We start from the raw sequence: 17,239 nt of genomic DNA on the forward strand, positions 1-17,239 counted from the left end.
TCCAACAACACTGCTCCAGATGGCTCAGTAACCCGAGCTCTGGAGGGGCTGAAAACTCTGTCTAAAACCATGCATGAGCACTCGGGAATTGACCTCAGTGTTTGGGAAATGGAAGGGGTTTTTCATGTCTGCAATGTTTTCTACTGCCACTTTTTAGCGATACTGGGGCCGAGGAGTGACACAACACGAAGTGTGGTGACCTTTCTTTTTGAAATGTCAAGAGAGGGAATGTGGGAATAAAGAAAATACTTTACTGCTACAATATAGCCTTCATCATTAACATTGCATTAAAATGTTTATTAAAGCTACTGGCTTTAGACTAAACCTTTTATTAAAGGTGCAGCTATAATCATTGTATACACATATTGCATATTGTGCTCATGAAAGAGTTGATGCTCAGTCTATTCAAGGTCTTAAGCTTCGTTGGGCGCGATGTCCCGACGATCTATTGTGTAAGTGACTTGGAGCAGCAGAAGGTTAAACCGCATACACGCTTACAAACACAAATGATTTAAACATAGGCCAGGCCGAGGGCCTGGATTTCATTTAGCTTCTAACTGCATTTGAGCTGCCTAGTAACAAGTGACAGAAGAAGAGTCAAGAAATTGTAAGTCCCCAGGAATCATCTGGAAGGTGAAACAAATTGCCATGTATGGAAGAATGTGACAGATAGAGGAACGTCTCTGTCTGTTTTTATGCTGATATGGTGATGGTGTATATCTGACCCTGGGTGTGTTTAATAAAATTAAAAGTGTTGCTCACACACATAAAGAACATTGAGATTAAGTAAATTAAGATTAATTAAAGGTTAAGTAAAGTTAATATAAAGGATAGAAGGATTTTTAGAATAGGATCGTTTACGGGAGAAGATTTCAGGACCACAGCGACTACAGGGGTGGCAAGAATCCTGGAAGCCCCAGACCGAACGGAACCAACCAGAGAAAGGGGAACCCGAAAAGAAGCACAGAGCACAGAGAATCAGAATCAGAATCAGAATCAGAAAGGGTTTTATTGCCAAATGTTGAGCAGGTTTACAACATTAGGAAATTGCTGCGGTGCTTCAGTGCAAACATACTGTCATAAATTGCGCTTAAATAGACATGAAAAAAATAAAAGTAAGAATAAGAATTAAAAGTGCTACGTAGAAAGATATATACATGAGTGCAGGTGGTGATCAGTGCCAAACATGGAATGATTCAGTGAACACAGCGTAGGGTCATGTGTTAGTGGTGGGAACAGTCGTACGTTTATTGTTCATGTGTCCGACAGCAGAGGGGAAGAAACTGTTCTTATGGCGAGAGGTTCTGGTGCGAATGGACCGGAGCCTCCTGCCTGAGGGGAGCAGGTCAAACAGACTGTATCCAGGGTGAGAAGGGTCAGCTGAGATCCGAGCTGCATGCCGCAGTGTCCTGGAGGTGTACAGGTCCTGCAAAGATGGGAGTCTGCAGCCAATCACCTTCTCAGCAGAGCGCACAACACGCTGCAGTCTCTGTTTGTCCCTGATAGTGGCTCCAGCGTACCACACCGTGATGGAGGAGGTGAGGATGGACTCGATGATTGCAGTGTAGAATTGCATCATCGTCCGTGTTGGCAGGTTGAATTTCTTCAGCTGCCTCAGGAAGTACATCCTCTGCTGGGCTTTCTTGATGACGGAGGTGATGGTGGGCTCCCACTTCAGGTCCTGGGTGATGGTGGTACCCAGGAAGCGGAATGAGTCCACAGAGGTGATGGGGGTGTCAGTCAGGATGATGGGGGGGAGTGGGGCTGTGTGCTTCCTGAAGTCCACAATAATCTCCACTGTCAACTGGGCATTCAGCACCAGGTTGTTGTGGCTGCACCAAGACACCAGACGTTCAACCTCCCTCCTGTAGGCAGACTCATCCCCGTCCGAGATGAGCCCAATAACGGTGGTGTCATCTGCAAACTTGATTAGCTTGACAGACTGGTGGGTGGAGGTGCAGCAGTTGGTGTACAGGGAGAAGAGCAGAGGAGAAAGAACACAGCCCTGAGGGGAGCCAGTGCTGATGGTCCGGGAGTCCGAGACATTCTTTCCCAGCCTCACATGCTGCTTCCTGTCCGTCAGGAAGTCAGTGATCCACCGGCAGATGGGATCAGGCACATTCATCTGGGAAAGCTTGCCTCGGAGATGGTCTGGAAGGATGGTGTTGAAGGCAGAGCTGAAGTCCACAAACAGGATCCTGGCGTAGGTTCCTGGGGAGTCCAGATGCTGCAGGATGAAGTGTAGGGCCATGTTGATGGCGTCGTCTACAGACCTGTTGGCTCTGTATGCAAACTGCAGGGGGTCCAGGAGGGGGGCCGTGAGGGTCTTGAGATGGGAGAGAACTAGGCGCTCAAATGACTTCATGACCACAGATGTCAGAGCCACGGGTCTGTAGTCATTTAGTCCAGTGATCCTAGGTTTCTTGGGGACAGGGATTATGGTAGAGGACTTGAAGCAGGCAGGCACATGACATGCCTGCAGTGAGGAGTTAAAAATGCCAGAAAACACTGGGGCCAGCTCGTTTGCACAGTGTCTGAGGGTGGCAGGAGACACCCCGTCTGGGCCGGGAGCTTTTCGAGCATTCAGACTCTTAAACTGCTTCCTCACATCTGCTTCATGAATATGAAGAGTTGTGGTGGGAGGAGGTGGTGTGAAATCCTCTTTTGTGTGGGGTGAGGAGGGGGGTGTTGTAGGTGAACAGTTTGAAGGTGGTGATGGCTCTATGGAGGGGGGAGAGGTGGGGGAATTAGTGTCCAAAGTGCCTCTATTGTTGGGGCCGTTGGAGGTGTGAAGGCTGCCTGATGGCTCGTCAAAACGGCAGTAAAAGTCGTTAAGGGTGTTGGCTAAGAGCAAGTCATCAGTGGAGTGGGGGGTTTTAGGCTTGTAGTTGGTGATATTCCTAAAACCTTTCCACACAGAGGCCGAGTCATTCTCTGAGATCTGCTGCTGCATCTTCTCAGAGTGCTGATGTTTAGCAATGTCCACTTCTTTAGTGAACCTGTACTTGGCCTCTCTGTAGCAGTCCCTGTCTCCGCTTCTGAACGCCTTTCTCTTTTCCAGCCACAGCTTTTTGAGTTTAGGAGTAAATCAGGGTTTGTCATTGTTATAACTCACCCTGGTGTGTGATGGCACAATGCTGTCGTCACAGAAGTGGATATAGGAGGTGATAGTGTCCGTAAACTCGTCCAAGCTGTTAGAAGCAGCCTTCATTGTGTCCCAGTCTGTAGACTCCAAACACGTGCGAAGCTCCTCCACAGCCTCGTTGCTCCACAGTTTTTTGGTCCTCACGACAGGTTTGGAGAGCTTCAGCCTCTGTCTGTACGCGGGGATTAGGTGGATCATGACGTGGTCAGAAAGTCAGAGTGAAGCGCGGGGCACCGCGCGATAGGCCCCGCTGATCATGCTGTAGCAGTGGTCTAATGTCCTCTCCTCTCTGGTCGGGCATTTAATATACTGCTTGTATTTCGGAAGCTCATGGCTCAGATTGGCTTTGTTAAAGTCCCCAAGAGCAATGATGAGAGAGTCCGGGAATGTCCGCTCCGTGTGGAGAATCTGCTCCGCGAGTGCGCACTGAGCTGCCTGCGCATCCGCGTCTGGCGGGATGTAAACAGCGGCCAGGATGAATGAAGCAAACTCCCGCGGAGAATAAAACGGTTTGCAGTGAATAAAAAGGTATTCCAGAGAGGAAGAACAGTGCTGAGCAATCACTGTTACATCTGTGCACCAGCCACTATTTATGTAGAAGCAGACACCTCCACCTTTGGTCTTACCGGAGAGAGAGGCCTGCCGGTCCGTGCGCAGCAGATGAAAGCCCTCCAGCTTGAGCGCGCAGTCCGGGATGTCCTCACAGAGCCACGACTCCGTAAAACATAAGACACAGGAGGAGGCAAAGTCTCTGTTCATGCTTCTCATCAGGGCCAGTTCGTCTATCTTATTCCCGAGTGAGCGTACATTGGAAGGGAAGATCCCAGGAAGAGCAGTTCGCAGTCCGCGTCTCCTCAGACGCACGAGTGCGCCGGCTCGCTTCCCTCTCTTTCGGCGTCTCACTTTCCTGATCAGAGTCTGCAGTAAATCTGCCGCAGATGCGACAAATATTGGGAATAAATCCACAGGTGTTGTAGTCCTGTAGTTAAGAAGCTCTTCTCTGGTGTAAGAATATCCAGAGGAGTGCCCAGAGAACCATAGTTCCAGAAAATGTGTTGTTTAGGAGATTAAAAGCTTGTTAGACACAGGTTAAATGTGAGCATAAAAGTAATGAAGAGTAATGAGAGGGACTTTAGGAATAGTTGTAGGATTTCTTTGTTATGTAAATAACCCAAACGCAGTGTTCAGGCCGGTTATGCGCTACCCGTTAAAGGGGGGCAAAGAAACCAGGACTAAGTTTTGAAGATGAAACGGGTTAACTCTATAGAGGATGTTTCCAAAGATTGACAAAATAATCTAGGGCCTTTTACCAGAAAAGCTGATTGTATCTGTTTGGAGTTTACAGTGAGAACTGAGGGAAGTCAGAAGTGGGTTTAACTTGGGATACTGGGTAAAAAAAGAGGGTGTAGGAAGTAGATTTAGGACATTTCATAGGTGCTGTCTTAGAGCTTGATTTATTTGTTGTGGATAGAAGTAATCATGACAGAATTATAAGGAAACATTGAAAACATACAACCCGTTGAGGGGGCAGATAGGGTTGGGCAATTGAAAGGTTTCATTTTGTTTAGCATAATCTCTTTTGTTATATTTTAGCCTTTTAACATGCAGGTAAACTTAATGGGATAAATCAGGAATTATGTCGTGTTTCTTAGGAAACACGAAAAGGGAAGAACTGTCATGTAATTAATATATTCTTAGTGCTTATTTTCTGATTATATTGTTTTATGTACTTTAATAATGAAGGTTTGTAAAGCAAGGCCACTTTTGACTCACAAACTAAGTGCTCAGCCAGACTGAAAAACAGGAAGTTAGTGTAGAAATATACAAGCATATTAATAAATACAGGAAGCCAGAAAGAAAAGAGGAACTTGTACCATATAAGGAGTTGTTGAAACTGTGTGACGTGTAAAGTACCAAAATAACACCTATATGAGACACATTTTTAGATTCTAATGTTAGAGATCCTGCAACTGGCGAGACCTCTTCCCTCTGACCCCTCCCCAAACCCTCAAACCCTCCTACCCACCTCGACATACAAACTCTGTGTGGCTTCACGTGTTCTGTTGATGTTTACATGATCGAAATAACTTGAACACAAACACAAACAAACAAAGAGGAAGACCGCACCGGAAGGAATAAACTACAAGTCCCAGCATCCTCTGTGTTTAGGGAGCAGCAGTGAAAGTAAAAGTATTGAGCCTCCATTCAGAGCAGCAGGAGGAGGAAGGTGGAGCTGAGGCAGGTGAGTGTTTACATGAATATGTTTCTTCTTATGACATAAAATAATTCCACGCTGTTCGTGTCTGTGGGTGAAAACTACAGTGGCGACAGAAACTCCGTGAGTGGAGTTCAGGGTGACGTTATGAAACTGTGACGTTTGAGCCACTTCCTGTTCTCAGTCCCAGCGTCCTGATCACCGAGGTTTCTGTTGCTCTGATATCTGATATTGATTATATTGGTAAACAGTCTGTAGCATAAACATCAAACACAGCTGAAGCAGTTTTTGGATGGTCGGCTTCAAATGATCCGTCGGTTTGAAAAGTAAAAACAATTTAAAAATAGGTGAAGCTGATGCAGGGTGAGTGTTAACACCAGGGCCCTGTTTCAGGAAGCCGGTTTAGAAAACTCAGAGTGAAAAACGATACGCAGGGTTGAGTAACCCCGAACTGTCCAACTCGGAATATTCGGTTCCAGAAAGGCTGATAACAATTAGTTCAGTCAACGCGGAGTTGCCTTAACCCCAAGTGAAGCGCGCGGACGAGGATATATAAAGCCCTGATAAGCGGAGCACAGATTAAGCGAGTCACCATGGAGACGGAGGGAAAGAAGGCGCGGTCAATGTATGTCACAGCGCTTGAGGTCGAAATTCTGATGGCAGCATATGCCGATAACATGCAAATTTTGCAGAAAAAAAGTAACACAGCCACAGCTGCAAAAGAAAGAGAGCATGCATGGCAAAACATAGCCGACAGAGTCAATGCGTGAGTGTTAATATAAACATTGATCTAGGGATTTCCACCCATTTAACACGTTATTTTATCATATGTTATTTTATTTGTTATTTCATACATTTTATTTTGTGATGTGATGTGAGCGCAGGTGCAACCCAACAGGCCCCAAACGTGCCTGACAGCAAGTAAAAATGAAATATAAAAATATAGTCCAAACAGGTAAGGTGTAATTGTATTATGAGCCACAGTGCTTGGTCTGTTTGTCCCATGTAAATCAATTGCAGTTAGAGGCTACATTAACTTTCTTTCTGTAAGCACTTATTGAAATTATCTGAGCACATTACAAGTACATATTTGCCTACTCTGTATGCTCAAATGTGGCCCGTTATAGCCAACAGAAAAAAGCGGAGGCCCGAAAAACAGGTGGGGGTCCTCCACCACCACCACTCACAGAGGCTGAGCAGTTGGCCCTCAGCCAAAACAGTGGGCGCCCTGTGGCCGAAGGCATCTCTGCGGGGACATCCTCTGAGTCAATAACCCCGCAAGACACAAGTGCCTACATAGGGGGTAAATTCAAAATAATACATGATGTGCATACATCCTTTCTTCACAGTCACCTTCGCAGTGCTACTCATTCATCTGATAAACTCTTTACCATAATGGATTATTTTGTAGTGAAGTAATTTTCCGACTGATTTTGCCTTCCCTCAGTCTTGGTTGTCTTTGAGAGCATAATGACAATGAAGTGTAAGGTGCTTGGTATGTTTGTTAATTGCCATTTGGTCCCTTGTAAGTTATAAGTGACCTGTATAAACCTCATATTCTATCAGTTGATGGTGGTGGTGCACTGCATCTGGTGCAGCCTCCTGTTGAGCCAGACCAACATGCAGTTGTGAGTAATACTCCACAGATTATATGAGTTTACAGTAGAACAGCAATGTTGTTAATGTCTTTACTACAGGAAAATAATGAAGAAACATTGACAGCTGTTACAGAGGAGGAAGCAACAGAGACACTTTATGAGGTTTACATCTTTTAATACTTTGTGTACAGGAAATACAGGCGACCAATAAAGCCAGTTGAACAAAAAATCTGTTTATTCTTCTTTCAACATGTTGAGGTGATGGGTCAAAGGAAATGATTGTGACATATGGTGTCTCTGACTGCGCTTCCATCTTGTATGTCCGTGGGAGGGTCAGGATGTTCATGGTTTGGATCACTGCTGATGTTTGGTTCAGAAGGACAGTGTTCTCCTCTAATTGTGGCAATGTTGTGAAGAATCACACATGCCACAATAATGTCACATGCCCTTTCTGGGGTGACCCTGAGTCTTTGCAGGCACTGGAACCGGGCCTTAAGCATTCCGATAGTCATTTCAATTCTGGCTCTTGTCCTGCAAGTAGCCAGATTATATCGCTGCTGTGGGCCCGGTTCAGGGTCAGGGTAAGGGGTAAGCAAATAGGGTAAACATGGATACCCCCTATCACCAAGCAAGTAGCCAGTGAACTCTCCTAAGACAGAAGGATACACTTCAGTTCAAATGTCCCTGAAGCAATTGGTCTTTATATATTTTAAAGTATTTTCAACTCACCATGTCCAAATTTTGTGCTCAGTGTACATTCACGGAATATTTGTGAGTCATGGACAGAGCCTGGCCACTTGGCTTCCACATTTGTGATAATGTTGGCAGCATCACATATGATCTTCACAGTGCAGAGAACACAAATTAGCATCCATTACTATAATGAAATGATTTGTTAGTTTGAAATGCTACAGGGAACTATGTACCTGCACATTAATGCTGTGGAAAGACTTCCTGTTCACATAGTCTCCTTCATTTACTGAAGGAGCAATGATTGGAATGTGAGTGCCATCTGTACAGCCAATCACGCCTGGGAACCGTGAAAATAAATGTAAAATTTAAGTAGTAGTTCAAGTATCATCACATCATGAATTAAGTTTTGGTCATCCTGCTACCTGCAATTTTGTGGCATCCCTCTTTGATAAATCTTGTGGGTCTATGACCGGGGAACACCACAAACGAGTGCAGGAGACGTTTCAGTGCAACTGTAACATTCCTGACTGCCCGACAGACGGTAGCCTTGGAAACGTGCTCAGCCTCACCAATATTATACAGAAAGCTCCCGTTTGCAAAAAACCGAAGTGCAATACAAATAATACGTAATGAACTGAGAGCATGTCCGCGATGTGTCACATGCGTAATATATGGCCTGAGGATGTTATCCAAATAACTTAGAGATTGTGCTGAGAAACAGTAACGTTCGCACAGAAAATCATCAGGAAATGTTAAAATGTCCAAACGCGCTCTGATCACTCTCTCCCGGCGGTGAGCTCTGCGGAGAATTTGGGCTTCACGATCTACTGGCTCTTCAAGGAAGTGGCACGCCATGTCCGACACTTCCTACTGTCAGGTTTCCGACAAAGAGGCGGGGACAGTCAGGGTTAGTTGTAGTAAACCTGCTAGGGGGCAGGTTAGCTTCACGGCGTGTGTCGTCATAGTGACTCACTCAGGCTTCAGCTGAACTCGCTTTGTGAAACCGAAAACCCAGAGTTTTCGTTAACTCAGGGTATACTTACTCAGTTTTTCCACTAAACCGGCTTCCTGAAACAGGGCCCCGGACTTTAGAGGGAAGAAGAGTCACAGCTCAGCATGTTGTTGACGGGTTGTTGTTCAATCGGGGGAAGACATCTGAATCAATGCAGGGGGAATGGCTTTCACAACTTTAATGAATTTACTCTGAGTACATGATATGCCATAATTATCTATGAATTTGTTATATGTTAACACATTTTCGTCATTGTCTAAAAGGTGTAAAACCGTCCAAATGCCATGATCCATCCAATCCTTATAAAAGATGGATTTTCTTTTATCGTATACATCTGTTGTTCCAAATCGAATTTGTATGTGGAGAAAAAATATGCTTGTATATCTTTTTCCAGTACTGGAGAACGTGTTCGTGAAAATTGGATAATTTAATTTGGATATTTCAAAGTCGCACTTTATAAGAAATTCAATGCCACCCAGCTTCTTGAAAATTACTTTGGGGAAATAAAACCAAAATACCGTTTGAAATATTTATGAAAGATTGAAACCATTTGAGTTTGATGGAACCATCATTGCTTCAAAATCAATCGCATTCAAACCTCCTTCTTCAAATGACTTCACTATATCTTTCTTCCTAACATAATGTTGCTTGTTTCTCCAAATGTAATTGAAATTAATTCGATTTATATTATTGATTAGACTATTGGAAACATATAAACATTGTGATGGATAAATCAATCCAGAGATACCTTCTGTTTTAGTAAGCAAGACACGTCCAAAGATGGAGAGGTGTCTTTGTAGCCAGCTGTTTAAAATCTTTTTAGATTTCTGGGTAATATGCTCAAAATTTAGATTTTCTCTATTATTTGTGTTCTTTGACATTATAATGTTTAATATCAGTTTTAATAGCTATGTTAAGAGAGCTACTAGGTCACAATCATGAATAGTTAATAATTCACATTTTTACTTTAGTGCGAACAACTCACATGAATTTCAAAGCTGTTCTAACAGCTTTGTCCATTTTCAGTTTGTTTAAGGCTTGATCTCAGTCGTCCAGTGATATATCAGAATCACACATTTCTCTGAATACAGAATCGATTTTTGGAATATAAGATTCAATCTGATCAAAACAAGTTAATGAATCAGTGATTAAATATTTCGAGGAGTATAAATTTGAGTAAAATTTATGTTTTTCTTCCGCTATAGTCTTATGATTTGTGCATTCCTCCCCATTTACGATTATTGTATTAATTGTTTTCTTTTCTTGCTTCCGTTTCTCCAAATTGTAGAAACATGAAGGACTTTTTCACCTTCTTCTATCCATTTTGCACGAGCTCAAATGTAAGCTCCATGAGCCTTTTTCTTGTATAGATCATCTAATTGAGCCTGTAAAAACAACAGGGATTTCTTATCAGCCTCTGACATAAAATGTCTATTACAATAGTTATTTATATTGTAAAGTAATTTACTTTCAAATTCCTTCTATTGTCTACTTTTCATTTTACTAAACATAATTGAAAATTCTTTAACTTTAAATAAAAAAAAATCCCATCTATGTATGTAATTGCCAATTGTTACATTGCTGTAAATGCTATGGAGGAGCTCTTTAAGTATCTTAACATACCCATCATCATTTAACAGATCTGCATTAAATTAAATGCATTAAATATATGAACTGAATGTTTCTTTCAGGCTGTAAAAACCTTATTTATCCTCCATTACAGTCCTGCATTCAGAGCATTACTTCTGTTATATTAGTACATGTATTTTATTCTGATGAACACATGAAACTCTGAGCTGGATTGAATCCATTGAATCAGAGTCCAGGACTCAGACTAAACACACTGAATGTGTCCTGAGCTCGGCCGCTGTTCCACAGTAACTGCTGTCAGAGTCACTGTTACTGAGTTAGCTTAGCTAGCAGAGCAGCTAGCAGTTAGAGTATGAACTCTGTAAGCAGTCAGCTCGGTCCTGGACATGGTTACTGACACAAAGCTGCTCTCTGCAGCCATGTTTGACCTGCTGCTTTGTAAGACTACAGTAATGGAGGATTTGGAGGCTGAACTCGGCTCTGTGACACTTTTTGTAGTGAACTGATGAAAGCTGCATCTCAGATGGATGTTAGTCCAACACATCAGACACGACCTCTGCAGCTCTCAGCTGATGAATGATTTGTGTTTCCTCTGCAGGTGAAGGTAGAAAGTGTGTGTGAGCTGATGTGAATTGAGCAGCATGGATCAGTGTGAGGACAGAGAGGAGGGAGTCCCTCCCTCTAAAAGCACTCTGTGTGGGGAACATGAGAGCCAGACCAAAGCTCAGAGGTGAGATGACCATCTCTAACTGTCCATGACTCTTCTCCATGTCACAGCTCAGCACTCACATCACTGCTCCATCATTATTCACACTCATACCTCTGTGTGTGTTGTTTTAAAGCCCAGAGCTGTGGGGCGTACCAGGCTCAGCTGGACATAACCCTGAAACTAATCCAGAGCCTGGACCTGAACCCAGCTGTGTTTCCTTAAAGAGCAACGACTCGAAGGATATCGCTGTAAACTTTAACAAAAGACTGTTATGTGACAAAGAGTAAGTACATTATTTTTATGAGTTTCAGATTGTTCATCATGTCTTTAATTTAATATTTCCAGTTTTTCCTTCCTGTCTCATGAAGCTGTTACATTTATTGTTTTTCTTTTAGGATCAATAAGAGGCCAGAATCTCCTGGACCTGAACCCAGCTGTGTTTCCTTAAAGAGCAACGAGTCGAAGGACTTTGTTGTAAACTTTAAAGGATGTTCTTCTGCTGCTGAGAGGTAATGTGTGTCTAGATGTTGTTCCTGACTCTGTATTTTTGAATAAATCCTCATGTTTAATATCAGCTCAGCTCTTTTTCACACACATTTCTATGTTGGTGTGTGAAGCGGTGTGTGTTGGAGTGTTTCCACAAACACAGCAGTCAGAGTGGAAAGAGTGGATGTTGTAGGAGGTGTTTGTGTAGTGAAGAGGCTGAGTGTCTGTAGGACTCCAGCTGCTCCAGCAGGTGTCTCCTTTGTGCTTTGCTTCAAACACAGTGTAGGGAGGAGCTTCCACTCAGGTGTTTCAGGTGTTGCTGGATGGAGGAGGACAAATAGTTTTTCCCTTCAGTGACACTTCAGCAGCTCAATGTTCTGGGGAGATGTTTGTTTTATGAAGCAGGGCCGTGCAGAGAGTTTTAAAGGGGCGGGTGCTCAAAGTTAAAAAGGGGCACATTGAACCAGGCTGAATAACAACAACACACATTCATCAAGAATCTAATATGGGCAACAAGGCAAAGCAAACGTCGCCAATGTTTTACCTGATGGGTACATGGTAAATGGTCTGCATTTGTATAGCGCTTTTCTAGTCCTTAAGGACCCCTAAGCACTTCACACTACATTCACCCATTCACACACAGGCGATAGCAAGCTACATTGTAGCCACAGGCACCCTGGGGCGCACTGACAGAGGCGAGGCTGCCGGACACTGGCGCCACCGGGCCCTCTGACCACCACCAGTAGGGAAACATGGGGTGAGTATCTTGCCCAAGGATATTTGGCATGCAGCCAGGAGGCAGTCTGGGATCGAACCACCGACCTTCTGATTAGTGGCTGACCGGCTCTGCCATCTGAGCTACAGCCACAGTACAATGTTGCTGTTGAGGGGTTTCTGCTGCTCCTGCTGCTGATAGTGCTGGAGGGCAGGGCTGTGTTGATCTGAGACTGTAGACATTAAAAAGTCCACAGGAGAGATGGTAGCTGATTAAACAAGTGTCATGAGATGATAACAAAATGCAAAGATTGGTGACAGCGCTTGGAACCATAAGGCAACAAAAAACTGTGAGAAATAATTTAGGCTCTGCCTGTGAATCACTCTTTGCTTCTCTTCTTCCTTCCATCCCATCATTTCATCTATCACTCTCCACTTGCTGTCTATCTGAGAACAAGGCACAACTTGCTATTGCAATAAACTATAATCTAATTATCCACACCTAACAACTCCTGCACTTAATCTATAATAAAATGATGACAGAAAAATGCTATAGCACTGCCTTTAGTAGCCTCACACAGCTCCTACTGTTTCCTCCTCATGTCCTTACCAGCCATGTCTGGAAAATGTTATATCATGAGTAATACTTTTTTTAAAAATCCATCTAAATAAAACACACACATGCACTCACAGTGACATGTTAGACCTTCTTCAGAATACTGTATATACTATGGGCATCACGGTGCTGATCCAGAATCCTTACATTATTATTTATTACTAGAGCTACAATAATAAAGCAAAGAGGAGGGGGAAGTAATAAATATGAAATAATGTATTTATGATGATTCCATTTGTTTCACTATCCACTCTGTGCAAGGCAAAGCTTATTACATTTTTAAACTGTAGAGATACAATCATTTTACTGCTGTAAAATCCAAATTTTGTCTTATTTAAAATATAAATCTAATATAATCTGCTTCTTAATGTATGTTTTTTAAAATACAGTGTGTGTTTTTTAAAATATTATAATAATGCATAATTATGTGGACATGCATATTAGATCGTTTTTTAGTGAAATATAATCCCTCCAGAAAGGCAGGAAAAGCTCTGTAACTTACTTTAAAACTAAACATGTTCCCTAAAACAGTGACAGAGCTACAGACCCATGACAGCCTTACACAGGTAGCCAGCAGCTATGACCAGCACTACCTGCGCAGTTAATAAAAGGACAGGTAATGTTTGTCGCGCTGTTGCACACACAGCACGCTCGTTTGTTTCAGTTCGTCAGTTGCAACAAGACAGCTTACCAACGTGTACGTAATAAGCTGATACTCCTGTGTGCTACACACTACAGTGTACGCTGTACACCTACTTACTGGTTTTGTCGCATCAGTCTGTGTCTCTGAGTTAACTTGTGTTTCTCCTACAGCTCCGGACCGCTAAAAATGGGCGTGCTCTTTGTGAGCTCGTTCCCGGCTCGTAACCAGCGCGTTCTGCCGTCAAGGGCGATCATTGGTTAAATGTGATCATGTGACTGATGCAAGCCAGATCCTTTTATTTAGCAAAACTGTGATTAATAGTTAAATATTATTGTTGAGGGGCACAGACAAGACTCCGCACAAACAGACACATTAAAAAAATAATAATAATATTTTTTTTTTTAAAAAGTTGCCTCAACAAAAGGGCACTTTGGGCACCCATCAGGAAAGGGGCGGGTGCTCAAGCCCCTCTAGCCCCTCTAGCCCCCCCCCTCTGCACGTGCCTGTTATGAAGGTTTATGGATTATTGTTCTTACTTTGGTTAATCTGAGCAATACATTTTCCATCTAACATTTAAAGTAAATTTCCAGGTGAATAAAAGATCTGCAGCTGCAGCCTCTGTGATGTTTCACAGTCTGAAAGTAACAAATTCAACCAGAGTTCAAACAAAGGCTTAATATACGTGTGTTTGATATAATGCCAACAAGTACAAATAGGTGTTCTTACAGGTCTTAATCACAGAGGTCTGATAAGTCTGGTGACTTTCACACTCAGCAATTTTGCTGCCTTTTATTTTATATTGGCCTTTTTAAAGCCCTTCAAAGTCTCCCACATTCATACAGAGCTTTTAACCCTTGTGTGGTGTTCATATTTTTGTTACTCAGCCAGTGTTCACGGGTCTGGTGGACCCGCTAGAGTTTTGGCTTTCCAAATTAACACTATCAAACAATTTTATGTTAAATTACTCAACAGATGTGTACTTCATCCCAATTACAAACCATATGAACAGCAAACATGGTTAATTGTTTCCCTTTACCTTTGTTAGATCACATTTATGAATCAATGTGCTTCTCGTTTTTTTTTTTGTTTTTTTTTTTATCAAATGTTATAAAAAAATCAGTTATAATCAAGTGGAGTGAGTGGAAAGACACAACACATTTACACGTGAAGCAATATGTTTCAAAACTAAATGGGATCAGCTGCTCATCAATTGTGACATTATGCCCAGGGTTGTAAAACAGGGGGAGGTGGTGCACACACTTATTCCACACTGTCCTGATGGCAGCTAGCTTGTCTCTCTGCCGTCGAGCTGGTCTGTCGTCTCTGTTATCAAAACGGATAATCCTGGAAATTTTGTGGAAGTTTTCCAGAGACATTGATGCACGGAAAGGTTCGTGCCAGTTTCTGCATCCCACAGGGATTCTGTGGATTCCCCTTTGGACCTGAAAACTCCTGCAAGGATAAGAACCCCAAAGTAGGCCTTTGGGGTTCTTAGATGAATTTGGTCTATCTCCTTCCACCTCTCTCCAAAAACACACCTTCCTTCTAGATTACTGCAACGCAGAAAAAATTTCTGGAAGGAATCTGGGATGAAAAGCTCAAATGAAGACTTGATGTCCTGCACATGAGTAAATGTCAGCCGTGTTGGCCCTGGCTTATCACAGTAACAGCTCTGCAGGGTGTCTCATTTCTTGGGCAAGAAGACCATTCAATTTCACCAGTTATTGACATCCATATTTCTTCACTTGCTGTCTGGTGGGCTTGTTCTGGTCCTGGAGCTGGCTGCAGATGGGGTACTCGTCTTCGTTTTGTTACTAAATGGTGCTCAACCTCATCCTCTTCTTCAAAGTCACTGTCACTCTGAATTTTCAGAAATGTGAAATATTCTGAAACCTCTTTGTCAACATCATCATCCGAAGCTCCTCTCTCTTCCAAAATCAATTGGATGGGCCTCGCAGCAGATAATCTTTTGCCATCTTGATCAGTTGTGATAAAGAACCACACTGGCAAAGTCTTATTTATAGTATTATGCCCCTAATTTGCAGGTGGGACAGGGTATGAGAAAATAAAATTTGGATCCCTCAAGAAAGAGGGTAAAATGTGTGGGAATGTAAGAGCAGACGGTGTTGATAGTTGAATTTTCAACAATGTTGCAACTTTGTGCGGGAGCAGGAGGGGAAGAAAACACTATCAGCAGCACCAGAAAGGAGGAAGACAGAGTGTGGGAACACAGGACCTACACTTTCAACACTTTTATTAGACCTGGGTCCAGTGGACCCGAACACCTTGTATGTAATGTAAATGCGTGGGGGGAGGTACAGTATGAGGTCATTGAAAATTAGTTTGGATTTATGTTCTTCACAGAAAATAAGCCAAAGCCAATGAATTTCAGGTTGAAAAAATAATTCATTGTTTAATTTTTCTTTTGAAAAAAACTGAAAACGGGTCTCACAGACCCGAACACCATACAAGGGTTAACACCAAACTCCTTTACAGTCCTTCTCCTCTCACACACGATCACACGACTGATTTGTCTGCAGCAGCTGTGTTACTGCTAGTATTTTATTATGTGTGTAATCTCCTCATATTGTTCCTACGGTTTAGTTTGACTTCCTTCTGCAAACTCAGCTGCTCTGTTGCTGATACACGTCTCCATGAATATGATTGATCAGATGCTGCCAACACCATGTGTTTCATGTGAGCGCTCAGCTGAAACCCTGGGTTGACTTATCGAGTTAATAACAAGCTTCACGTGACTGTGAATGCTAAAGTGAGTCCAGATAAAGGAACGAGACCCTGCTAATGTTGGACTCACTTCTTAGTGTAGATCCCAGGAGGACGTTCAACATAGCCATTCTTTGTGCTAGCTCGACCAAACCTGAGACCACAGTGCAGGATAATGATTATCATCTGTCTCTGTCAAGGACATTTAAAATCCACAAATAACAAAAATAATTATATTTGATCATTAAAAATATGTTTTCACTTAAAAAAGCATGAGCACACTGGTGGATTACAGAAACATGAAAACTCGTTAACAGTAAAGTTAATTTAGGCGTAAACAAAGTGTCAAACATACTTAAGTAGAAGGACTGATGTTTGCGTTAACCCTCAAATGGGCTGTACAACATTATATAGGGAGACAAAAACAGAGATTATCGTAGCCATCGCTCTCTCGCATGGACGTGGCAGTCTTGCTGTCTGCTGCGAATCCTCCCCGTACCTCCGTGACCTCGTCTGGTATCTGCTCCCTCCTCTGTAAGAGACAGTAAAGGAAAACACGTCTCTGCCTAGTCTTGAAAATCTAATCTTATCATCCATTGTTCTTCTAGGGCCTCTTCTTCTTGTGGCCTCAGCTAACTGCTAATATTTAAATGGCTAACATTAACATGTGTGCCAGCCAGGTTAACATTTATGATGAACTATGATTAATTAACTGATGTTGAAACTGGAGCTTTACTGACCTCTGAAATTCCTCCTAAAGTGTTATTCAGTGTTGTGACAGTCAGGTGCTTCAGCTGCTGCTGGGATGGGCTGTGGCAAAGAGAACAGAAAAAAATCCAAATCAGAGTTTTTCTCTGAATTAAAAGCAAGGAAACAAGAATATATTCTACATGGTGAAACTGATGGTTTATGGTGTTTGGGTCTGTTTTTCTGTATTCATGCAGATAAAGTGTAAACTCAGATGAATTATACCATCAAATGTTAAAGGAAAATATCAGGATGAGTGTCTGTGAGCTGAGAAGGACGTGAAGCGAGCAGTTTATCCCAGAGCTGAAGCTGCTCTGTGTGCAGAGATGAACTCAGATTCCTGCTGT

At 42.7% G+C, this 17,239-nt stretch overlaps 3 protein-coding genes and 1 long non-coding RNA gene across 5 annotated transcripts in view; 2 read left to right on the top strand and 2 right to left on the bottom strand.

Moving 5' to 3' along the window:
• The window catches only part of LOC308407496 (protein NLRC3-like), a gene marked incomplete at its 3' end in the record, with an annotated part of 496,743 nt that overhangs the window by 65,942 nt on the left and 413,562 nt on the right, over nucleotides 1-17,239 (bottom strand). The window lies entirely within an intron of this gene.
• Nucleotides 1-17,239, bottom strand: part of LOC308394039 (protein NLRC3-like) — a 237,891-nt gene that overhangs the window by 57,157 nt on the left and 163,495 nt on the right. The window lies entirely within an intron of this gene.
• LOC308394537 lies at nucleotides 5,324-11,238 on the top strand. 2 transcript variants are annotated; one of them, XR_013971227.1, is made up of 3 exons: nucleotides 5,324-5,387; nucleotides 10,852-10,983; nucleotides 11,096-11,238. It is a non-coding gene; the product is annotated as an uncharacterized lncRNA (long non-coding RNA). The 2 variants fall into 2 exon arrangements; XR_013971228.1 differs by lacking the exon at nucleotides 5,324-5,387 and adding an exon at nucleotides 5,646-5,723.
• The window catches only part of LOC308400036 (NACHT, LRR and PYD domains-containing protein 12-like), a gene marked incomplete at its 5' end in the record, with an annotated part of 32,703 nt that continues 26,726 nt past the window's right edge, over nucleotides 11,263-17,239 (top strand). The window contains 2 exons of the mRNA XM_080887505.1: nucleotides 11,263-11,276; nucleotides 11,358-11,471. Of these exons, the coding sequence (XP_080743631.1) occupies nucleotides 11,263-11,276; nucleotides 11,358-11,471 (128 nt within the window). The remainder of the gene's footprint in view (nucleotides 11,277-11,357; nucleotides 11,472-17,239) is intronic.

This window comes from Rhamphochromis sp. 'chilingali' (genome assembly GCF_963969265.1).
Source record: "Rhamphochromis sp. 'chilingali' genome assembly, chromosome: 1".
Classification (NCBI taxonomy): domain Eukaryota; kingdom Metazoa; phylum Chordata; class Actinopteri; order Cichliformes; family Cichlidae; genus Rhamphochromis; species Rhamphochromis sp. 'chilingali'.